The 26,237-nt window shown below is 36.8% G+C and overlaps 1 protein-coding gene across 10 annotated transcripts in view; it reads right to left on the reverse strand.

Annotated features, from left to right (window-relative positions):
* Positions 1-26,237, reverse strand: part of ADAMTS6 (ADAM metallopeptidase with thrombospondin type 1 motif 6) — a 155,294-nt gene that overhangs the window by 93,472 nt on the left and 35,585 nt on the right. For 9 of the 10 annotated variants that reach the window (XM_038170500.2, XM_038170502.2, XM_038170505.2 and 6 more), the window contains one exon: positions 2,500-2,543. The exons of the other annotated variant lie outside the window; for it this stretch is intronic. In XM_038170500.2, the coding sequence (XP_038026428.1) occupies positions 2,500-2,543 (44 nt within the window). The remainder of the gene's footprint in view (positions 1-2,499; positions 2,544-26,237) is intronic. 10 annotated transcript variants of the gene reach the window in all.

A 26,237-nucleotide genomic window follows, 5' to 3' on the forward strand; every position in this document is an offset into this window, starting at 1 on the left:
TCCTGCTTCCACGAGCAATTAATTTGGAGCAGAAGGAGTTGGTCAGTAGAGTAAAACACTGGCATTAGGCTCCTAATGTTATCTTTGTATGTGGGTTGGACTCTCTACTTTGGACTAGTTTACTCCCATAGGTGAAACTTCCTCCCTACAAGTGGTTCAGAGCTTTCTACAGGAAAAAAAATAGTATCAGTGCATATCAAGAATACAGTTCAAGCAGTGACTTAGACCCTAACATTTCCCTTAGGCACATATGGAGCATTTAAGAAATATGTGTTTTGACTTGGTTTTATCCAAAACAAATCTAACCTGCACACACCAAAACTACTTAGAGAACAAAACCAACATGGGCAAAAGGGGACAATGTCTGCTCATTGAATTTCCATCAAAACATCAAAATCAAATCACTCCAGTAGACAATGACCACTGAGGACAGGATGAAGCATCAGAATAAGAAGGACTAGACACAGAGAAAAATTCGTACATTGTTTGCTGCGTGAAACCTGTAAAAAAAATACAATTACAGTTCACCTGTCTAAACTATGCCATTCTAATTGAGCAGGACATTCTGAGGACAACATGGTGATGCTTGTGTAACAGCTACCATGTTTCCTTGAGAAGTTCACCATATCTAGGTGGTAAAGTCATCTCTATCTTCAGATCTCTTAACTGAGTGCTTGCTAAGTGACTTACAGGACCAGACTAATGATATATAATTAAATACCATGTCTGCAGAAAGTGACAGAGGTCAAGTCAAGAACCCAGACTACATCTCAGATCAAAGAAAAAAGGAGTTGTGTTTCACTGCAGCCATACAGCTGCTCCAAAGACATCTGAAGAACTACATCTCTTCCATGCTGTTCTATGTAAGACTCCCTAGGAACAGGAAAGAGGTATCTATCCCACAGTAAATCCATTAATTCCGTTTCTTCCTGGAACACCAATGATTCAGATTTCTTCTGATCTTTTGAGATCTGAGACTGTTGTTCACAGACCCCTTAAATATATGCTTAACTTCAGCTACTGGAGGTCAGTGGGACTTAAGCATACTAAATGCCTTGCAGAAGAGGACTGTGGGGGCTGGCCTCTTTTTGAATTCAATGCCAATAATGCAAGTACATTGTTGTGGTTTTACTGCCAACGGTCTGATAACAATACTCTGATATCGTATGTGGTTTTTATTTTTATTTACTCAAGCCTTTTGGTTTAAAGAAAAAAAAAAGCCAAAGTCTATCCTGTCTGTTACACTGGATTCAAGTGAAGCAGAATCTGCCTTTATCCAGAAGTCTGATACAGTGAGGACTAGTACATGAACGATGTGTGTTAAAAATATCACATATAAATATCAGATAGCTTGTGGGTGAATGTACTCCCTTTCAAACTCTCTTAACACTTGTAATGACAACCCTGACATCAATATAAACAGTCTCTTCAGTTTTGACTCCTCCACACAGATGTCAAAGTAAACCAATTACATTTAGAAATTTATCATTACATTTTGCCTTTTACTAATACATGCTGTGAATATTGTTTATATTTAGAACTGGCAAAAAAAAATTCTGATACCTTTCTCCTCATGTAAACTACTTCCCTTTGCCAAAAGTGTCATGCTGACTTGAGTGGTACTTGTAAAAAAATCAACATGAGTTAAGGCTATCAAGCATACAGTAGTACAGGGGAAGACAAAGAAAATACAGTTATGAGCTCTCATTATGAAAAAAATATTAACAACCTTAAAAATATTAACTCGCTGAACTAGAATTATATATTTAATTACTTCAGAGTACATTTGAAAAAAAATATAAAAATACCGTATTAGTCTTTCAATAACGTTTCATATATTAGATGTTTTCATATACTAAAGCACTACTACAGGTAACAACTATGATACAGTAAGTAATTTCTGCCAACAAATTTAAGTATAAAGAGAACAATCCTGCATCTAGGATTGCTATGTGTTTTTCTTTATTGTCAAAGCACTGTTTTAAGGAGTTTCAATATCACTATAATTTATATTACTGTTATTTTTTTCCAAGTCTGTGGAAGGAAAAGTCTGAGGCTGTACTCTCTGTGTAAAACACAGCAACAGTGTAAAACCTCAAAGCCTGTTTCTTTTCTGGTTTCTCTGTGTGTGTGTTTTTTTTTTTAAACCTTCCTGAGGTCTTCTGTTTGTTTTTTATAATAGCTCATGGAGACAGGTTAAACAAAAATAGTCCTCTCCAGTAATTGTTGCTTGGTAAATCTGAGTAATCTGCTAGGATTTATCAGCATTACAGCTGTCAGAGATGAAATCTCCAGTAGTAGCTCGCTTTATCTAAAATTCCTGTAATCTATCAAAGCATAAATCCATGTAGGTTACCTTTTACTGTGCATGTTTATAAAACTGCAAAATTTTGAAAGCATATACTTAAAAAGATCTAATGAGCTGATAAATCAGTAGCTGAGTATAAAGCAAGGAAACAAACAGCAAATAGAAGCTGAAATTTCTCTTTATAATCTTACCGAGTGTTCCACAAGGCTTGTTTTTATAAGTGCAGATATCATATCTGTTAAGGAGAAGAAAAGCACATAAAATATGTCAGAGGATCAGATTTGTAAAATATTCTATATATTTATCACATATCTGTATCATAGTGCAAGTTGTCAGACGGCAATCAGCTTAATTATGTGCAGCCAGCTGGTGTCGCCATTTTCTACACTCTGGTGTAAACCACAAGCTGTAGTACACTCACAGCCGCTGGCCTCAGGCCAGTGGGACACCTGCCAGTAAGAAAAAAATGGTTAAAGTGGATCTTTGTAATCACCAGCTCCATAAAGCAGTCTACCGTGCTGTTAAGAAGTTACAGCAGCATGTCTGTAGACTACACTGCTTCAAAACACTTAATTTTACTTTTTGACCATACTGCAATTCTCAGCCTCACACTTAAAAACTAACCAATATTAATCGTAACTCCTAATATTTAAATACTGATTATAATTAAAACCTTAGCCTTGGAGTATTACAACAAAAAATATCAAAATCTTATGAGCTTGTCTTATAATTCCCATCTCTATCTTCCAATGATTATACGTGTCCTGAAGTAAAATGAACTGAAAGAAAAATAAACTAAAATAAAAAAGTAGATTTTTATCGAAAGCTAAAAAATGCATTTAAAAAAGAATTTCCGTAATTTTAGGTATAATGATTCAAATATGGGATCTCAAGTTTTTGTGCAGTTGACATGCAAGTATCTGAAGCTGAAAATTGAATTAAAATGTTTTCTGTTTTATAACAGCTATTCATAACAGCAGTGGTCACGTGGCAGTCATAATTCATTAATGACAACTCCATATTTTGAATATGTAATCCTATTACATGGCTAGTGATATGAGAATACTCTCATTATGTCTTTGATGTTCAAGGATTCGTACTGATTTCTTTGCAATGTGTTTCTGAATAATACCATTATTTTGGATAGTGAGCAAAAACAAAAATGAAAGATACAATCTTTATGCTTTAAATTTTTATCCAAATATTTACTAATTCCAAGCCACCAGACATTTCTGTTAAAAGCAACATATAAGGATTGTTTTCAAAAAGGTTATCGCATAGGAACCAGATCATGAGATAAACACCTTTCAGAGTTAATAAAGTTAAGGTCTGTCTGTAAGCCAAATCCATCAACAAAATAACAAAGCTGAAAAATTTGGAACAAATCCAGTGAATTCTCTGTGCATGTAGGCTGCTGTGACCAAATGGAATCCCTGGTATTTTTAAAGGTACTAAACATGGAGCGGTTTGCTGGATTAAGCTTTAATTTTGAACTCAAATTTCTATATGCATTGATCTCACCAGAGCATCTCAGACTATATTATCCTATATGCACTTAAAGCTCTCACTGATTTCCCATTTGCTGTTTCTCAATAATTAATTAGGTTTTATGTGTCACAAAACAGAACAATGATGCAGTTGAAGACCAAAAGATTTTTACTGAATATGGTCTGCCTTTGCCATCTTTAAAGAAACAAATTTATTACGCATTGATTTAGGACAGAGCCTGAACCTAATCCCACTGAAGTTCATGCAGAATGGTTCCTCAAAGCAGACAGGGATCAGACTTATTTAACAAGAAAACCCAGAGTTTCTGAATTCTTTTAATTCTAAATTATGAATTTAGAAATCAACACAAGAACATAATCAACATAATCAACATAAGAATACAAATGAAACGTTCTTCTGATTATTTTTTTTTAATACTGAATAATAATAATAAAAAAATAATGTCATACATCCTTAGATAAAATGTATGTTTAAGAAGCAAGCCAGTTCCACTAAACTCAAATAAAATGCTGTCACTGTTTTCAGTAGAGCTGAAAACTTAGTCGTATTGCCTCAATCTGCTTACTCCCAAATAGCTATGAATCTGAAGGCATTCATTCAGCCAGTTTCAAAAGGAACTGTGATTTGAGAAAATGATATGAATTAAATCCCTTCTTACTCTTACACTTTTGAAAAACAATTACCATAGTATCCTGGCTGTGCTGCATAGGGAGTATTCTTCATTATACACAGGCTAGCATTCATAGGAATCATAATATCGTAGAGTCATTAAGGTTGGAAAAGACCTTCAAGATCATCTGGTCCAACCATCTCCCTACCACCAATTTCACCCCACTAAACCATGTCCCCAAGCACCACGTCCAACCTCTCCTTAAACACTGCCAGGGACGGTGACTCCACCACCTGCCTGGGCAACCCATTCCAATGCCTGACTGCTCTTTCTGAGAAGAAATGCCTGATTTTTAATGTCCTCATTTCCAACCTAAACCTCCCCTGGCACAACTTGAAGCCATTCTCTTTAGTCCTAAAATTAAATAAATAAAATTAAAGAAGATAGTTTATTTTCCAATAAACTGTTTTTGCAAGATCAATCCCATATAATAATAGTATTCTAATCATGGTTTCATTAAACATTTGAGTATTTATTCAAATATTTAAATTTGATACACAAATTCCTGTAAGCAATGTTCATACACTCTCTTCTTTAGTTTAGAAGGAAAACAGTTTAACAGGAAAAACATCTCATGACTTGCTCTACCTACAGCATTGTCTTCAAGCTCCATTTTTTCCCTTTTTCCCTTTCATTTGGATGGCTCCTGCTCACGTTTTTTTTCTTAACTTGTTTTATTTTTATGTACTAAACTGCTCAATTCCATCCTATGCTTCTCTTTATGATTTAACCAAATCAGCCTAATTTGTCTTTTATTGTTTTGACACCACTTCTTATAACTTTATTTTGACTTTTCATGGAACCTGTTTAATCATGAAGACCTAAAAGATGATTTGTGTGTTTTTCACACAAAATTCTCAGAATTTTTTCTGTTTTCACGGAATTTAAAGGCAAAAGAACCATCAGCCTAGCTGACTCCTGTTCACACTACTAGCTTTCAAATCTCAGCAGAAGGGAATATTATGTAGAGAGGGTTTTTTCCACTAGAAACTCAACCTGTGAAACATGCAGTCCCCACGTACATTTACATTGTGGGCGTTCTCAGACTTGTCATGTGACACTGGGAAGCTTTCCATTTTATTATCTACTGAAGGAAAACCCTTGCTCCTTTTTTCGTCCTGTTCTATGCAAGATATGGAAAGATGAGCATGTCCACAACTCTTGAGCATGTCCATTCTTCTCACTGAAGAACGGTATCTAAAATAGACTGGGGGTAAAATCCTAACATAGGTGGGGACAAGGCATATCAAAACTCAGGAAGTATTATGTTAAGCTTTCTTTTTTGAAGAAAGATAGGCAGGAATATTTTTCACTTAAATCAGCTTCCCCAAAGCCCCATCCAACCTGACCTCAAATGCTCCAGGGAAGAAGCATCCACGTCTTTCACAAATTTATTCTAGTGTCTTACTGCTCTCAGTAAAGAATTTCTTCCCTCTATCTAGTCTATATCTACCTTATTTCAGTTTAAAACCATTATCCCTTGTCCTATGATTACATGCTCTTGTAAGAAGTCTCTCTCCGTCTTCAAGTTCCCTGCAAGTACTGTAATGCTGCAAGGTGTCCCAAGTGCCTTCTCCTGGCTAAACACCCCAACTCTCTTAGTCTTTCTTCAAAGGAGTAGTGCTCCAGCCCTCTGATCATTTTTCTGACCCTCTTCTGGGCTCGCTTTAACAGCTCCATGTCCTTCTTATCCTGGGGTCCCAGAGCTGAAGGCTGTAGTGCATGTAGGGTCTCAGGAGAGCAGAGTACAGAGGGAGAATCACCTCCATCCACCTGCTGGCCATGTTTCTTTTGATGCAGCCCAGGATACAGTCAGCTTTCTAGATTGCAAGTGTGCACTGCTGGTTTATGTTCAATTTTTCATCAGCCAACAACCCCAAGACCTTCTCCTCAGGGCTACTCTCAATCCATTTATTTCCCAGTCTGTGCTGATGTTCGGGACAACCCAAGCGCAGTACCGTGCACTTAGCTCTGTTGAACTTCATGTGCTTTATGTGCGCACACTTCTCAAGCCTGTACAGTTTCCTCTGGAAGGCACACCTTCCCTCTACTGCATCAACTGCGCCACTCAGTTCAGTGTCATCCACAAACTTGCTGAGCGTGCACTCAATCCCACTATCTAATACATAGTAAACAGCACGGGCCCTAATATAGACCCCAGTAAAGATCCCATATACGCATTTTAAGAGGGATGACTTATATTAATTATCAAAAATAGTTTGTAAAGTATCTGAGTATCATTTTACTGAAATGATGATTATAAATGTATGTTTACACTACAGAAGAGCTGCATGTTTCAGTTTTGTCACAACAGGTGAAGCAGCACAAGAGCTTTCAACACTTGCCTGCTGCTGTCAGGAACCACCTGAATTACAGAAGAGAATGAATTCAGAGAACTATCACACAAGTGTTCCGATAAAGGGAGAGTACCATGAACAGAGGAAGCTTGCCACATGATTTCCGACAACAGATAGAGGAAGTATAAGCAGCAAGTTTAACAGTCAAATTAAGTCCAGGAAAAATTACTTCCAAGGCTAAGCAAGATCAATGTGAAATATCATATTCTGTCCCACTGCACTTAAAAAAGATACCAAAGCAGAGAAACTGGAGAAATGGTGAAGAGGACACAAGCCTCAATAGAAAGACAAGTGCATCTAGGATGTACTAAGTCTTAGTCCAGTCTCAGACAGACCTGTTAAAATTCCTGTTGATGCTGATGGTAAAGAAACACGTATTTAGCTGCCCTTTGAGTGAAAGGTCTGATACAGCTTGATCCATACTTACAAGCCTGTTGAAGAGATTAGAGAGGCCTAGGTGCTATTCCATACAAAATACAAAGGTGAAGATGGGTCATAGCTGTCACAAGGACCTCAGTAAATATTTAAGGAACCACAGACAATCAAACGGCAAACTCTCAAGCCAACAATGACCTCAACCAACCATTAAAAACATACACACACACACACACAAGAAACAGTTATACAAAAATGCAGTTTACAGGATATGAATATATTTTATTTTTAATTCACTGACAGAATATGTAAGAGCCACAACAACAAAAAAAAATAATGTGAGTTTAAAAATACAGATGTGTAAGCTGTAGAGAAAAAAAGATAAAACAAAAACAAGGTATACACACACACACACACAACTAGCATACAATTACAGCCTGTTCATTTTGAGACTAAAAAGTAAATACTTTGACAGAGCTGGAAAAGAAAATCATATGCCTCCTGATAAAGGCATAACATCCCAGAAATGTGACCAAGCTGGGCAAATGAAACATAGAACACCGTTAAGAGGTGAGATTGTTGATTACAAGTCCATTAATACCCTGAGTGGATCAGAAGTCATTTCATGAGGCTGATGTAGAAAAGGATTAGGACTGTGGGGCATACTTGCAGGGCTGGTGAAGAGCCACATTCGACAGATGGGAAAGAAGTGGTAGATGTACAGCTGTCACTGATGACTGACTGAAAAATCAGCCAGAAGGAATGTGTAGCAGTTCAACAGGATGGTTAAGATTTGGAGCGGTAATAGCCTCCTGTCATGACATCAATCAAACATAAGGATAGGTAGTGTTAGTGTGCTAGAAATAGTGTGCTAAAAACATTTTTCAATGTTTTTATCAATTTATCAATTAATTCCTCTTAAATCTAACAAGATAATTTCATTTCACTGTCCATCTACAGGATCTTACTGTGTCCATCTAGGGGATCTTATCAGCAGGGTTGAATCCCTTTGTCCCAGTAGGCATTTCTTACATGCTGATATCTTTTTATTATTTTTTTTTCTTCAGTCAGGTTAACAAATCCACCTTTCGTCATTGACACAACAGCCACTAAAATGTAGCCTTTCTGCCACCTTTATTTGAGATTTAGAACTTTTTAAACTTTTTGATGTATGTGAATTACATACATCATACAGTTCAAAGAGTTCTTCTAATAATTGTATTAACAGTAGTAGATACAAAGGTAAACTGCAAATTCTTACTTGATAATCTGTATTTACATATTCAAGGACAATATTGGCCTGTTCACCAATCTGATTGTATGAAATTGCCCACTAAAGGAAAGTCTGTTTTTATTGGATATATCTTTCTAGTAATGTCCAGAATTACCTAAACTACTAGAACTACCTAAATTGAATTAGCACTGAGATAGATATATCTATATAGGATTGGAAGCATATCTTAGCATTGCGAACTAGGATGTGATGGACATACTTTCAAGAATTTAACTAATCAATAGAAACTCACAAAATGTTTTTTCTTCAAGTATGATGAATGAAGCATGGAAACTCTTATTAGAAATACAAGCTGTCCAAAAAATCATTAAATACATACAAACTACTTATAAATACACAAGCCTACTATAAAATAACCTGAAAGCTACCTACCCAACATGCCTGAGTAATACTTGTGATAGAAAGAGAAAGAAATAACTGAAGCTTTTAAAGCAATATTTCTTAATGAGTTTAGGGGACAAAGAATAGAATTGTGGGAAATTGAGGAAAAACCTACCAAGATGACTGGAATATAAACATAAATATATACAAATACAAGAAAATTCATGCTAGATGAAACGGACAAATGGGGATGACTGAACATACGCTTTACATACATAATACTACAAAATTTGCCAATTAACCTGCTTGGGAGAGAAAAAATAATAAGATTGTCAGAAAACAAAATAAAGACTAAGAAATGGTTCTACGAGGAAACACAGCCAACAACTACAAATTATTAGTTCATTTTTAAAGAACATTTCCAAATACGTTATCACAGAAAATAAGGTTTTATTTTTCATCTGTTTTAAACCTAATCATACTTTTTGACATATGCTTTTTATTTTATTTTTATTTGGCTCTGAGGCCCCCAGCACAAGAAAGACATGGAGTTTTTAGAATGAGCCCTGAGCATGGCTAAAAAGAAAAAGAGGTTGGAGCACCTCTCCTATGAGTACAGGCTGCGGGAGGTGGGGTTGTTCAGCCTGGAGAAGAGAAGGCTTCACGTAGACCTCACAGTGGCTTTCCAGTACTTAAAGGGGGCCTGCAGGAAAGCTGAGAAGGGACTCCTTGTCAGGGAGGGGACTGGTAGGGCAAGAGGGAATGGCTTTAAACTAAAGAGGGTAGATTTACATGTAGATTCGATATTAGGAATAAATACTTCACTTTGAGGGTGGTGAGGCACTGGAACAGGTTGCCCAGAGAAGCTGTGGATGCTCCATGCTGGAAGTGTTCATGGCCAGGCTGGATGGGGCTTTGAGCAATCATCAAAGACCATGGCAGCAGGGCTGGAATTAAACGTTCCTTAAGGTTCCTTCCAACCCAACCCATTCTATGATTCCATAACAATAAGCTATTCAAGTAAGGACTCTCTCTTGCACATACCCTTGCTCAATGATAAAAACCTAATGGGTTTATGAAAATTTTATCTTCTTTACTTTTTACTCTTGATGTGATGCAACTTATTCAAACAGAAGATGTGTATGATTGGGCACATAACCGTCAAAAGGCCAGTCCAAAAAATAGTCTTTTAAGTAAGTTAGTCAACCTAGTTCCAATATATAAATCTGCTAAAACTGAACTGCTGCTGATCAAACCGGAACATCAGATTTCCCTTAAAGGGATCAAAAGCCTCAAACTATCTGACAATTCCACCTCCTATTTTTAAATTAAAGAAAATAAACATAACAACAACAACAAAAAAGTGAATAGTTTGCAGTTTTACCATATTCTTTTGTATACATAGCTATCATACAAAAAGTGTTTTTTTTTGCAAGTGTAAACAATGTCATTAATGCTAGAGAATTCTGTGGAAAAACAACTACTGTCATTTGGTCAGTTATACCTTATAACTTATCACTTATCACTTATAATGAGTTTTTTCACACAGAATCACACAGAATCTCTAGGTTGGAAGAGACCTCAAGATCACCGAGTCCAACCTCTAACCTAACACTAACAGTCCCCACTAAACCATATCCCTAAGCTCTACATCTAAACGTCTTTTGAAGACTTCCAGGGATGGTGACTCCACCACCTCCCTGGGCAGCCCGTTCCAGTGCCTAACAACCCTTTCAGTAAAGAAATTCTTCCTAACATCTAACCTAAAACTCCCCTGGCGTAACTTTAGCCCATTCCCTCTCGTCCTGTCACCAGGCACATGGGAGAACAGGCCAACCCCCACCTCGCTACAGCCTCCTTTAATGTACTTATACAGAGCAATAAGGTCACCCCTGAGCCTCCTCTTCTCTAGGCTGAACAAGCCCAGCTCCTTCAGCCGCTCCTCATAGGACTTGCTCTCCAGGCCCCTCACCAGCTTCGTCGCCCTTCTTTGGACCCGCTCAAGCACCTCGATGTCCTTCTTGTAGCGAGGGGCCCAAAACTGAACACAGTACTCGAGGTGCGGCCTCACCAGAGACGAGTACAGGGGGACGATCACCTCCCTATTTTATCATAATTCTTCAGAAGCTCACCACTTTTAAGATAACTTGGTCATTCACTAGGTTTGCACAGGTTACAAACAACAGTATTCTTTGTAACACAATATTTGCTGATTGCTTTCTAAAACCTTTACTACAGCATATGCTTAGCCTTACAGAAAGTGGTACACCGCAACAGCATTCTGCCTTAAAATAAAGTACACGTCTTATATGGTTTCTTCCTCAAAAACCTCAAATCAAAAAGAGCTATTTAAACCAAGGAAGGAAAAGCGTAATATACATGTTACACATCACTCAACAGAAATAGCTTTTTCTATTATTAGTTTTCCATGTGTTGAAAACTGCCACAGACAACCAAAGTCTGTCTGTATTGGACTTTCTACTGATACTTAACTTGGGTGGATAATGGAATTCTGAGTTACAGAATATCTGAGCTAGAAGCACTATTAACACTTTCTAATTCTCTGACTATAGGAAGAGAAATACATAAAACAATTGAACTGTTAGATGAAACATTTGCATATAACTTTTTTTTTGGAATTGCAAATGCACCCAGTATAGTAAAAATAAGTTCTGCTCTGAAACTTTTTTTTTTTTTTTTTTTTAACACTGTCATTTTTCTTCATCAATTTTGGCAATGGAACATTAGGATAGAATTTGAAAATTTACCATAACCATTAGTATTATTGGTGTATTTAGGACAGCTAATACTGTAATCACTGTATTCAGAATGGATATGCATAGCTGATTTCAAGATTATGATTTATTAAGAGAGTCTCTTAACATAATTCTATTTCTAATCTATAGTGTTTAAAATACACTTTTTAACTAAGTTCACAAAAAATATATCAACAGTTTTTTTCTTATACAGAACACAGAATAATCTTCAATGCTATTTTGTTGTATCATATAGCGTATAGTAGAGTTAATGAAAAATATAGCAGTTAAATAAAAATAGAATTTCATACATGAGTCTGTAACCAAAAACAGTTCTAATGATTAGATGAATAAATTGAGACAGTTCTCAGCTGGAGACATATCATGATATACCATTTCAAAAAAACCATTTAATTCTTAAAAGGTCATCATTGCACAAATGTGAAGACAAGCTTTAAAATCTTATGAATTTAAAGAAATAATACATTTAGACTTTTTAGCCATCATCTGCTTTCTGAGACTATCCATTTTTATGTACATTTTTGGCACTTTTCAGGTTTTGCTCTATAGTCATCCAAACTAAAAACTTCCTTTCCAACATAAGCTATGATTCTCATATAGCAACATGTTCTTACCAGCTACAGCAACTATAATAAGATGGAAAGTAGAGAATAGCAAGTGCTATGAACAGCTAGATCACGATCTAGTTAGGTATCCAAGCCAGACACCTACAGTATCTTAATAGGCCAATGTTAGTATTCTGCTGGTATTGGGGTGTGGGGGTGGGGGTTAGGAATAGTACCAATACCGCTTACTGGTTTGGACATGACATTTAGTCACTGAGCTGTTCTTTTTTCTATGAAAGTTCTATTTCATGGAGTAAAACTAGGTAGTTAAACTACAGATACAATTTCATGCTGTTCACTTCCATTCTCTGTGCTTGTCTAGTCATAACCTTTCTGTAGACTACACATGGCTACAAAGGCAATCACAAAGGCAAACGAACATTCTACAAACTCATTAAACTGAGTTGGCAATATTAACTCTAGAATTATTCTAGAGACAGCTTTATAGGCAAATTCTGGCACTGAAGAAACATCCAGGCACAGTGTAGTGTCAATTCACCCTCTGCTCTGCCTTAATTTGTCCAGCATTAATATACTACTTCTTCAATCTTTCTATTCTGTATCCAATAGGTAGAGGCTTGCTGCTGTAACTCTTTCCTCCCTTCTCCATGTATTTTCTTCTGTGGTCCTCTGTGAACATAACTTCCACCAGACTTCTCTCTCCACAACTTTAGAACTAACCAGACTGATTGGCTTGGCTATCAGACTGACTTACTGATGGCTTGAATGACTGTCAGCTAGTTTCTACAAATAGGTCTACCCTACTACAAAAATCATCTTGAATGATAGTAGCAAAGCTGCCAAAGCAGCATCAAAAGGCTCAACCCAGGCTCAGACTCCCCTTCTTTCCATTTTTATACTTTGCACCAAGTTCTGTGCTTCTGCATTTAGAGTGTCAGCACACAAGCTAGAGGTTTGAGCATGGCTTCAGTATGAAGCCAGTATGAAATCACCTTGCTGAAAGCAATTCAGATACAATAAGCCATCAAATAGAAAGAGCTCCAAGCTTTCTAGTAGGCTTGGCCAACTCCTTGGTAAATTCAACCATCTTCTTCAGAGTATGTTAACGCTATTTCAAGCTAGAGTTCTGGTCCACTTCAACACTGAGGTTCCTCAACCTAATCTGTGAATAAATCCTACATGGAAATCAAATCTCTAGACTTTTGAAAAATAATTATGAAAGTGACATATAAGTCTTGCAAGCTGGAGAATGTGAAGCCATGAAAATAATCAGAGAGTATAGCAAAATTAAAAACAGTGTTTCAAATTCTACGACATAACTGATTTTCTTCCATGGGATAGCTCCTGGTCCACAGTAAAACTGCTTATGTTAGTGTATCAGAAATTTAGAGTGATGTACATGAGTGACAATCACCCACAAGTGACAATCATGACTTTGTAACTGCTCAGAGAATATAGAGAAACTCAGGATTTGCCCTATCACCACACTAGATAATATTTAGCCATCTGTACTCTGTTACTCTGTTCCTTAAAACTGAATTCCACAGTTTCATTGCATTCCCAGCACCTAGCCAAAATGTAGATGGAGTTGCATGGATATGACTAGCTAAAGTTGGCTTAGAGAACAGAACAGAAATTTCTGCATATCTACTCCAAGTACACTGCTAATATTTTATTTTTTTTATCTGTGAATTCAGGAAAAGTCTGGCAACTAATGCATAAAGCCTTTGTTCTAAGGACATTCACTCACAGCAGCACAACCAGCTTGTAAGGCAATTCTTTCTGGAGTGTTCTAATGCAAAAAAGTCTGGGAAAAAGGAAGACTAGCAAAACTAATTACATAGGCGTGGTTGGGGGCATCCTGCCACACAGCAGAAAATATTATGCTAAACCATTTATAGGAAGCCACTAGTCTAGACCTCTGGCAGCAGGGAAACACAGCAGCTACGATTACTAACCAAGCTTTAGTTCTGTTGTACAGAAATAAATGAGATAAATTATACCAGTAACAGACTGTGAGTATATTTACAAGTTTTGTTGTGGATATGGCCTTTCTTCCTCTTCCAACTTTCCAAATATTGTGAATGATTACAAGCCTCTGAGAATATCACATACATCTTTGTCCACAAAATGCCCATTTTATCTGCCCTTACAGTACTTTACCTTGCAAGTACTTACACTTAAAGGTCCATTTAAGTGCCTTATTTTACAATATTTATTGTAGAATACTTACATAGAGAAAGTTTCCTCACTCCAAAACCACATTACTGAAGTACTCTGTAGAATTAGATTGAGCATTGTGAATGTACATTTATTTTTATGTACTTTTAAAAATATTTTTATTTTTTGTTGTTGTTGTTATTGTCCTACATAGTTTTTTTGTTTCTACAAAAAATATGCATTCCTATTTTTTATTTTTTGTCTTGACACTGACATGGAAGCACATTATAAAATTTGGAAAAAAAAAACATCTGTGCATGATGTATATACACATACAAAGTGTAGCACTTTTGAACCTGAAACTCAGATAAAAAAATAGCATAAAGCAACAAAAAGTCTTCAAAAGATCTTAAATCATTTGCTGCTAAAAGTCTCCCTTACTTCAGGAAGTATAAGCACCTAAACCTTATGATTTAGAACTATTACACAATTTTCAATTTTTCTTTCATCTGCACCATATGAACATCCTCAACACTTGACCTTACCATATTTCTCATTGAAACTGAATTTCTAGTCTCAATTTCATAGTATTAACACACTTTTGTGACAGGGGCAGAGGACAAAAAAAAATACTTGGGTATACGTACTGTTATATTTACACAGAGCTCTGTATTTCAGTAGCTTAAAATCATAGAATAAGATAGAAGCAAAGAATATCCCAAGTTGGAAGGGACCCACAAGGATCATAGAATCATAGAATATCCTGAGTTGGAAGGGACCCTTAAGGATCATCAAGTCCAACTCTTGACACCGCACAGGTCTACCCAAAAGTTCAGACCATGTGACTCAGCGCACAGTCCAATCTCTTCTTAAATTCAGACAGGCTCGGTGCAGTGACCACTTCCCTGGGGAGCCTGTTCCAGTGTGCAACCACTCTCTCTGTGAAGAACTTCCTCCTGATGTCAAGCCTAAATTTCCCATCATTGAGTCCAACTCCTGGCTCCACACAAGACCACCCCAAAATCAAACCAGATGTCTGAGAGTGTTGTCCAAATGCTTCTGGAACTCTGTCAGGCTCAGTGCTGTGCCCACTGCCCTGGGGAGCCTGTCCCAGTGCCCGACCACCCTCTGGGTGCAGACCCTTTCCCTAACCCCCAGCCTGACCCTCCCCTGTCCCAGCTCCATGCCGTTCCCTCGGGTCCTGTCGCAGTCCCCAGAGAGCAGAGCTCAGCGCCTGCCCCTCCGCTCCCCTCGTGAGGGAGCTGCAGGCCGCCATGAGGCCTCCCCTCAGCCTGCTCTGCTTGAGGCTGAGCAAACCAAGGGACCTCATCTGTTCTTCAGACATCTTGCCCTCTAGAGCCTTCACCATCCTCGGAGCCCTCCTTTAGACACTCTCAAGAGTTTTATGTCCTTTTTATACTATGGTGCCCAAAACTGTACACAGTACTCAAGGAAAGTCTGCACCAGTGTGGAGCAGAGCAGGACAGTACGCTCACATCTCTATAGGCAGCAGTATATCTCCAACAACAAGCAGCATCAGTACTTACTCTAGGAAATAAGACCCTCTTCTCTCTCCTGCCAAGGCAGAGCTGGGAAAGACAAGTTACCCTACCTTTGTTACTGTAGCAGAATTTGTGGGCATAACATCAGGAAAGGCATCTTTCTGCAGTACAGTATAAGCCATTGCAGGGTAAGAGCTTTGATGCCCACCCGTCTCTGGGTCATCCACAGGCTGGGTGTTCTGGATCCTGATGTGAATTTCTTTTCTTTACCCTCCTGTTCTCCAAAGCCTTGGGCACCTCATTTGGATCTGGACTGCTTTGGTAGAAGTTGGATTTGTGAGTATCCATACTTCAGGGCCTGTATCCCTCTTTAGAGACAGCTGAGAGCTCAGAGCAAATCAAAACTGATCTGTGATTTTCTTCATTCCCAACATTTTAGTGATGATCTTAGAGGTCTTTTCCAACCTGAATGATTCTATGATTCTGTAACAGTCACTTCCCTCGAACAGGTAGCAATGCTGTGCCTAATGCACCCTAGGGTACAGTTGACCCTTTTGACTGCCAGGGCACACTGCTGGATCATGGTTCAACTTGCCATTGAGCAATACCCCTTTCTGCAGGGCTGCTCTCCAGCCTCCTGTCCCACAACTTGTACATATATACAAGGTAGTGCCATCCCAGGTGCAGAATCTAAACTTCATATGGTTGGGGATTGCCCAGCCCACCTAATTTGTCAAGCTCTTTCTGCTAGGCCTCAGCAAAGTCAACAGCTCCTCCCAATTTAGTGCTATCCACAAACTCACTTAGTATACCATCAAGTCCTGCATCCAAGTTATTTATGAAAACATTAAAGCAAACTGGCCCTAAAATGGAGACCTGTGGAACCCCACTAGTGACTGGCCACCAGTCTAATGTACCCCATTTACTATGAACCTCAGCCAATTGTTCACCCATCATATTCCATATATTTGTCTAGCTGTATGCTGGACATTTTGTTCAGAAGCATGCTGTGAGAGACAGTATCGAAAGCTTTTCTGAAATCCTAAAAGATTACATCACGTGGCTTCCCTTAGTCAACCTTGTTATAAAAGGAAATTAAGTTAGTAAAAAATAGTAGCAGTAGTAGTCAGAATAATCTTCTCCTTAATTTCACCAGACCCCGCAGTGAGACTTACAGGCTTGTAGTTACCAGGGTCTTCTTTCTCAGCATTCTTGAAAGCTGCAACAGTATTTGTCAGCTTCCAGTTGACTGAGACTTCTCCAGACTACCAGGACCATTGAAAAGCAATTGAGAGAGGCCTCTCAATAACATCAGCCAGCATTTTGAGTATCCTGGGATCCCACCAAGCCCCATAAAATTATGGGCATCCAGCTGGAGCAGCAAATCCCAAGAAAATTCCAAGTTGGCTGTTTAATGTTCCTACAATCACAGACCTCCAATTCTGACGGTCTCAAAGCCCAACACCAGTGATATACACATGGCTGAAGAAGGCATTAAAATTCTCTGCTTTATATAAATCCATATTTGCAACATGACCAATCTCATCAAACAATAGATAAGTGTTAACAGCAAAAGGAGAACCGGTAGTATGGCCAATGCCAGCCTCAACTCTAATTGATCTTGGGACACAGGAACTTTCTCTCTACAGTGGCAGGCATCTCTGCAGCCCTTCTGTGTCACCTGACCTTGCTTCCAGTATCCATACACTTTTCTGCCTAAACTCCAAAAGAAAATCCCTGCTTAGCCAAGCCTTCTTTCTGCTCCACTTGCTTGACCTGAATTCTGTGCTCCTATGCTCTTATAGATGCTCTTCAAAAAATGAGCAGCATGAACACTGTAAATAAAAACTTCAGGCAGCATGAACACTGTAAATAAAAACTTCAGTCAATGGAATAAAATATATCTCCAGACTTCTTTTTTTTTAAAGTCAAAAAGAATCACTTGATTCAAATGATTTTAACCCTGTTCAGTAGGAAAAAATGTTGTTTTAAGCGTGCTTTGAGCAAATTTAAAAGTTGTAGAAGCAATAACTTCTGTAGCAAAGATAAGTTTAAATGAATTGAACAGGGAATAAGCCTACAAGAATAACAACATAACCGAGGTCTTGTTCAACTTTGTTAAGAGCAACAGAAAGTTATTTTTCTATGTGCTGATAGAATATTTGCAGAGCAGAGTGACCTCTAAGGTATGTCTGAGGTCTGTCTACACTAAAATGTGAAATCCATGCTTCCAACACAAAATGCGCATGCAAATACTTTGTCGTTTTCTCAATAACCAATATACTACAAGCAGTAACATTTACCCTGTTCAAGACAAGAAAATGTCTGTGGGGAATACATTATTATTTTATAACTTATTTTAAAAAATTCTTTTTAATAGCAATTGCAACTGTTATGAAAGAATGCCTGAATACCATGAAAATAGTAACTGACTTTACAACAGTGGCCCTTCACAAATCACATTATTCATATGTATACAAATTGGGATTAGTCAGCAGCGTCTATTGAGATGGTCTGCAGAGTTCCCCATACCTTAAGAATTTAAGAGTGCAGAAGATATAACTTTTTTTCAGTACTTTTGCCAATGAAGAGCCCCAAAAATTCACTACTAGCTGAGAAAGAAAATGGGCTATAGAACAGTGACATGTCTTTAAAATGAGATGCTCTGTAAGTCTTCCTATAACAAGTATTGCCACTTCTTGTGAATGGGAAGCAATTATTTGAGAATCACAAACATGATTACATGATTTCTGGCTTTAACATTTAAAAGATTGAATGATTGTTTCTCCTTTTTTTTTTTTTTCTTCCTGAGACAGTATATAGGTTAGGTCTTGGAGGGAGGTTTGTGTTCTCTATGTTGTGTTCTCTCATTGTGATCATAATTATTAAAACATAGTTAATAAAGCTTCTGTCTGACCTGTCCTAAATTTATTTGCATTATTATACACTGGGAATCACTATAATCTCAGTATTTGAAATGGCAGTGTAGTTTTTTTCATAACACTTCTCTGAAATTGATAAAAGGCTCTAGTATCAAAGATCATTAATATATTTGTGCTGATTGACAAAAACAATGCCAGTTGCTCTAACAACTTTTGTAACATGGACAAACATGTTACAAAACTTCCTCTACCTTGGTAAATATTAATTAAAAAGTTAATATTGTCCTGAACGGTACCTATGTTCTGAAAGATCTCAGTTTCAAATTAAATAAAAAAAAATAACAATGCTTGTTAACTGAAACATTTACTGGTAAGTGCACATGTATAGAAGCATCCTTTTCCTGCTGCATCAAATACATTGTAAATAATCTCAGCAAACTGTACCGAAGACCCTGCACCAAAAGGGCACAACAGCAAAGGACACAAAATAATGATTCCACTTTCAAAGTCACCACAGAAAAAAAAAAAAAAAAAAAAAAAAAAAAAAAAAAAAGATTTATTCCTTAGTGATTACCAGTACATCTCAAATCAGGGATCACTGAGGGCACTGAAAACTGATGCTTTTACTAAACCAGCTATAGGTTGCTGGTTAAGAATGTATCACTTAACCAAAGGGCCACAAAACAGTCTGAGGCACATGGGGAGCTGTAAATTGTATTTGGTTTGGGAAGATAAAGAGTATTCATCTTTTTGTTTTGTCTGATTAGATGAAAAACTTGCACGTTGTATGAATAAAGTTCCTTTCTTAAAAAGTAGAACACTTGTAGGGAGGAATAGCAGAAGATGCCTGTACAGCATGTTAGCTTCCTTTTCTGCTTTATGGAAACTAAATACAACAGAAAGCTTAAGATAGGCTTTCTTGTGTGTGTTTTTTTTTGTGTGTGTTTTTTTTTCTTTTTTTTTTTTTCTCCTGTCTTCTGAAGCAAAGAAAATGATACTTTGTATATGTCCAATACTATAACTTCAAATCCCACAAACATGATACAATGAGCTGCATTACACATGAAGGGCGAATTTCAAACTGGTACATACTTCCACCCATAGCCAGCTGAACACTTTTACTATGTAAACTACAGAAAAGGTGTGAAGATAGCGTGATTTTGTTTCAGTTACAAGCTGAAAAAAAATATGGCAAGAAAAACTAGATTACCCTAATCTGCTGTATAAAAGGCTACAAACAAAAATGACATGGTGTACAAATAAGTGAATCACAGAAGTTCTGTGTCTCTGGCATAGGTAGTATGAATAATTGAAAACACAGTAAACCCCAATTGCCATTATTGTTACAGGTTCAGAGGACACAGACATGGCACAACCAAAGGTACAGATGCTCAGAATTTAAGACAGTAACTTTAAGATCAAACCACGTTGGCAGTAAAATTCAACTTTCAAATGCATTTCAGTAACATATACTTGAAGCACATCTACTTTAAGACTGAGTATATGTTTATACTTAAAGTGGTCTACTGATGAGTTACATTTGTCTGTAGTGGTATAATCAGACCTTTAAGCAGGCAGGAAGGCATGGCAAGACACCATGCTTTGGTATTAGCAGCACTGACTATCATACCTCAGTCTCACATAAAATTAACTGCAAGTTAACTGATGCTTATGTTTTACACATAGAATTTACAGTCAATACAAAAATAACTTTAGTGAAGCCTTAAGACTTAATTATGTGATTAAATTATGTGATTATTTGATAATAAGACCTGTAATCATTTGTAGCTTCTGGTATAGTTTGCACCTGTCAAATATTGGTGCACGAGCAGGGATGGGGACTTGGTTTAGAGGCCTGTTCAAATGCAGTGAAGCTAAAAATTGTTACTAGGGCACAATCATTCAGATAAGACTTGTTGTAGAATTATCTATGTTAATAATTAAGGACAAGAAACATAAAATAGAAGACCCATTTAAATGCTACCACCTCTAAGACTACGTATGTTAACATCAACACACAAAACAGTTTGAAAAAAAAAATATAATTATTATCCAGGACCAGAAATAACCAAAACTGAGACAAGCAAAAGTGTCATGCTTAAATAGAATTTTTTCAGGATATCACAGCTGATGTCCTAATGAGCAGAAGCAGTCAGGATCTACTGTATATTTAAAAAAGGGAATCTCAGATACAGATGACCTAGGCACCTTGGTGACTCAGAGGGAAGAGTGCCACCTACTGAGTCAACAACTTAATTAAAATAAAACTAACAAATCACTTATTTGCCATGAAACAGAAAAAGCAAGTTTTAAAAGATATTTAAAGCATTTTCTACCCCTAGAAAATCTGAAAGTTTTTTATTTAAAAATGTTACTATGGTTTATCTAAGATGGTAATGAATCTACACTCCTGAACATGAGAGCTAGTGTTCCAGCCAAATAACATTTACACCGAAAATATTTCTGAAAGGCTTCTGATACTTCTATTTCCAGGTACTTTAAGACCTTTGGTTTCCAGAAAATGGGAAGATGTCATTTGCTAAATATTCTGCCTCTTTAAAATCCTTCACAGGCAGCAGAACATGAATATGCTATGATTATGCACCAAATTACATGTGGAAAAAAGGGCATTTATTCTCACCCTCCCCCTTAAATGAAAAAATCTGTAATACAATTTTAACTATCTTAGAGGACACTACTCAAATAAAGAAAACCATGAAGGATCTGTTCCTGAAGGTTATCTGTTTACTTGACCTTTGAGTTAAACTCATAGATAATTAACCCTGCAACAAGAAGGAACACCTCCGGGGGGGGACTTCTAAAAACATATACAGTAGTAGTAAGAAAAGCAAGCAGTAAGAAAAGTATAGTGTATAGTAGTAAGTAGAAAGAAAAGTACGTGTACATAATGTGTACCCATAAATGTGTTTTGTGTCTCACTCAGAAATTCATAACTCTATCTATCTAGAGGTTCCAAAATTTTTAACTTAAATTGTAGAAATCAAGTGATCAGTTCTGGAAGTATGTGAACAAATTCCTGTTGTGTGCTTTATACATTTGCATAGTGTGCAATATACACATGAAATGCAGTCAATGAAAGCTACTAGAAATGTAGCTTAACCTACATTAGCAATCTCTCTTTGTAAGGCATGGGTGTACCTTCAGTTTTGTTTAAAATTTATTCTCCTCTTCTAAAATTACGCTCAGCAATAAACAAAAGAGTACATGAGATTAGTCTAAACAGATAATTATCCTATCATACAAGTTCTAAAAAGAATATCTTTTCCTCTTATGCTCATAAGGACAATATTTACAAGGGATTAATTGATAAAACAATTGCTGTTCTGTAAGATTTAAGAGGATATATCAAAAATATTATTTTGTTACTAAATGCCCCAAGCCTTTATAGAACACAAAATCAAATCCAAGTATTTCCATGAAATACTTAGAAGGGAACAAGAAATAAATAAATAAATAAATAAATAAATAAATAGAAATAAAAAAATAATAAAAGGAAGAGAACAAAAAAAAAAAGTAAGGACGAGAAGGAAGGGCAGAAATTTGGTCATTATTTAGGTTCTACATCCGTCCTGATATTAAAAAACAGTTATTTCAGTTGGACCATCCTTCCTTGAACGCAATCTGCCTTCCATAGTACTTGGAGGATTTAAGCAATCAGTTGGATATGAAGCTTAGATGTAATCTCATACTAGTAACTCTGACATGTCTCAATTGCTTACCAAAATCACCTTCCAGACTTGACAATTACAAGTACTGTCTTTGACAGAATCAGTCTTACTTTCCTACTTGCCAACAGTGCTTATAAGGAACTCATAAAATAAAAAGTCTTCGCTATTAGCATTTTAAAAAGCAGAAATATGCTTTGAGAATGCTTAGCCCCAAGCGACTTTCATTGAGTTCAACGGAGGTGGAAACACTGAAAAAATTAAGCAAAAAACAAAAAACTGTATGGTATGTACATCCCAAAAGCTTGGCTAAGAAGCTTTCACATATTTACTACAAAGATAATATAGTAAAAACATTAGGAAACTGCCTTACTGGAACCCCTGCTGAACTTAAAAGCTGTGTAAAGACTGTTACAATACTTGTATAGCATTCTTTTTTAGTCCTTCAGCTCTCATAATGTTTTTCAATCAAATAGCTCAGCCTCACTTGTGTTTCTTTATTTTGGTAGGAAAACACATTCAGTGCATACAGATGAGTTTATTCGAGAAAAATCAACTTCTGTTTTATGATGGCCATTTAAAAAAATAAAAAATCAGCTTTGTTTGCAAAGATTTTATTTGTGGAAAGCAAAACTTCAGAAATATCTCATCTGACTTCTAAAGTCTCCTCTAAAAAGCTGTATTTGAAAACATGAAGCAATCTTGAGCTGGCAGTCTTGGATTTGACCTCACCATATGTAACAGGAAATTACTTGGTAACTATTTGGGAAAAATAGATAGAGACTTGGAGTAGGAGACTATCAAGATTTTGTTTTGAGAGCAACTGAAAAATTACGTCTCATAGAGAATTCAGGGAGTCTATACAACTGAAAAAAAACTTTCTTCAAGCTTAGTTTCTGCATATAAAACTGAAATAATTCCAGAGAACACTGTGCTGTGACAGTCTTAAGGACCAAATAGTGGTCTTAAAAAAAAAAATAAAGATTTTGTTAGATAGCATAAATACTTACCAACACCATACTGCGTTCAAGATACATTGTCCGAAGGCATATTTACGTAAAAATCATACAACCAACAGGTGTTGTGGACTTTCTGCCACAGTACTGACAAACACTGTCTCTTCCTGTTCTGCACCAACCATGGTATGACTTCATCCTTCTACACACAGATACTCACACTCTCACCCAGCCACATGATTTTCTCTCTTCTTCAAAACCCAAGTTTTGAAGAGAATCTAGAATTTATAGATTTAGAATTTAGATCTAGAATTTTGAATCCAGAGATTCCGAGGAAGCAGAAAGGAAAATGGGAAAGCATAGTGGATCAAGATAATAAGTTCTGGTACACACCAGGTACTAGCAGTAATTTTACTTCTTTCTTCTAGTACCATTTATACAGCAGATAGAGGACCTCAGTGCAATGCTAAATTGCTGGAGATGGTTCTAGGGATCCAGGGCAACAATGACTACATACCCCTACTGCAGTGCAGCATCCATCCCAAGCAATCGTTCAGGCCCTGCAAAAATCTTGGACGCCTGTCTTAAAGATGTCACAGCTGGAAATGCATTTTCAACAAAGCTACCACAGCAAGAATAACAGAATCATCTTAAGATTAAGGGAAGTCCTCTCCTAGCAGGCAATTATCTATTTTGTAGTTATTGCTAAACCACTCTTACTTCAGATACTTTAGCTACAGAGACAAGTAGCAGTGGAGAATTTTTCTCCAATGAGAATATGCAAGGAATCTCTTTATGCTGTTCAAGTGAAAGAAGTTATAGCAAAACACCTAACAGGTTGGAGGTTTGGCCTAGTGCAGTAAGAAAATGGTTCGATCTCAACCCAGGGAAATTGAGGAAACACGTAACATCCTGTTAACAGGTAGCTCAGGGAGGTGGTGGAGTCACTGTCCTTGGGGGTGTTTAAGGAAAGGTTAGATGTGATGCTTAGGGACATGGTTTAGTGGGTGACATTGGTAGTAGGGACATAGTTGGACCAGATGATCTTGGAGGGCTCTTCCAACCTCAATGATTCTGTGGTTCTATGATTTATGAATGGAGAGGTTAGGGATATACATACAGTACAGATGACCCAAGGCAAAAAGTCTAGAACTGCAGTGCTTAAGGGACCTATACACTACATAAACATGCACAGGAAAAAATAATTAACAACATCTCTCCAAACGTTAGCTAGAGACTACAGAGCTAATTCATAATTCCATCATGCATTGGAGGCAGGTGCAGCTCCACTAAATCAAGAGGAAAATGAGATTGAAAACTTGACTCTAGCAGAAATACTTACACGATTTATGATTTACAGGATCAGATACTTCATTTGTGGGTGTTTATTTCTTGGCTGTTAGGCATATAAGCCTGAAGTTTGTGGAGAAGAGAATGTTTCTTCCTAAATCACTAAGTTGGCATACTTTCACTTATGCTTTTCTGTTGAATATTATTATAATATAGTATTGAAAATATTTCATTTTCTTGCAGTTCTGTTTCTTTGGGCCTGTGCTGTTGTTTCATACTGATTTTTACGCCCTTAACACAGAAGGCTCTAAGTCACCCTGACTGGACTTAGCTCTTAGACTTAGTTATACATGTATAAGTCTTTATATTCTTCTCTCCATTAGGTATGACAGCAAACCATACTGTGATATATACAATATTGTATATATCATATTGTGATATTATAAAAAAAAATGTATTTTATTTTTATTTTACTCTGTTCCTTGATTTGTACTAACTGTTCTTAAATCAATCATCATGCATTTTAAGTACTTCGTCTACAGAAATCACAATGTTTTACAGAATGTAAACACTAATTTCAGAAAACAAGTATTTTGTTGTAAAGTAGAAGAAAACACATGCTGACACAGTAATGCTAAAAGAAAGCTTGGAGAACCACTCATCCCAAGCATATTATCATATTGAACCACCTTGTCTCTGAAAGTACACACTGATGAATTCCATATTATGCCTGCCATTTACAAGCATCAAATCAACTTGCAAGCAATTCACATACTTATACAAGGTAGGCTCACAGTGAGAACTGCATATTGTCTTACTTAGTATGAAAATGTTTCTCCTCCGAAGCCTCTGAACAGACTCTACAGGGAGCACACTTTAATTACATCCATTCTAGCATACAAGACCATACACAAGATAATAGTCTAGCAACAGAAAGGTCGAAATTCCTAGATAAAATGTTCTATGGGGATGTTAGAGTTTTAAATGAGAAAAATCCCTAACAGTGGAGCACAAGTCTCCATTGCCAAATATTCCACAAGACAACAGTATCACAAGAACTAAACTCCCCATGGGCCTTGATGAACCCTTCTGGTTTGTTAGCTTGATATATATAGGAAGTGACTGATATCTTCGGAGTTAACTCAAGTACTACTTATTAACAGATGTCTCATCTTATAACTTCAGAAATAAAAGCATTTTACAAAATGTACACATTTATTTTACACTGCTACGGGTCTGCGATTTCAAGTAACTGTCTAACAATAGAGTAGTCTATTTCTACAAAACAGGTAATTTCTGAAATAGGACACACATCTGTATCGCCAGTACCACAAACACTGCTTCAGACCACCTCACAGAAAATACTTCCTTACAGCTGCATCAAGCACCTGGGGAACAAAAGTGATGCAAGATCTGCAAAGAAGAAGAATCTCTTCAATATACAGCAGAGGACACACATGAACCTCAAGGGAAACAGAAAAGCTTACAGCACACATCATTGGCAGCATCTAAGTAGATCAATGACAGTGATCTGTCATTCAAAAAAAAAAAAAAAAAAGAAAAAAAAAAAAGGCTTGAAGAAAA

The sequence above is a fragment of the Anas platyrhynchos genome, chromosome Z, assembly GCF_047663525.1.
Source record: "Anas platyrhynchos isolate ZD024472 breed Pekin duck chromosome Z, IASCAAS_PekinDuck_T2T, whole genome shotgun sequence".
Taxonomy (NCBI): domain Eukaryota; kingdom Metazoa; phylum Chordata; class Aves; order Anseriformes; family Anatidae; genus Anas; species Anas platyrhynchos.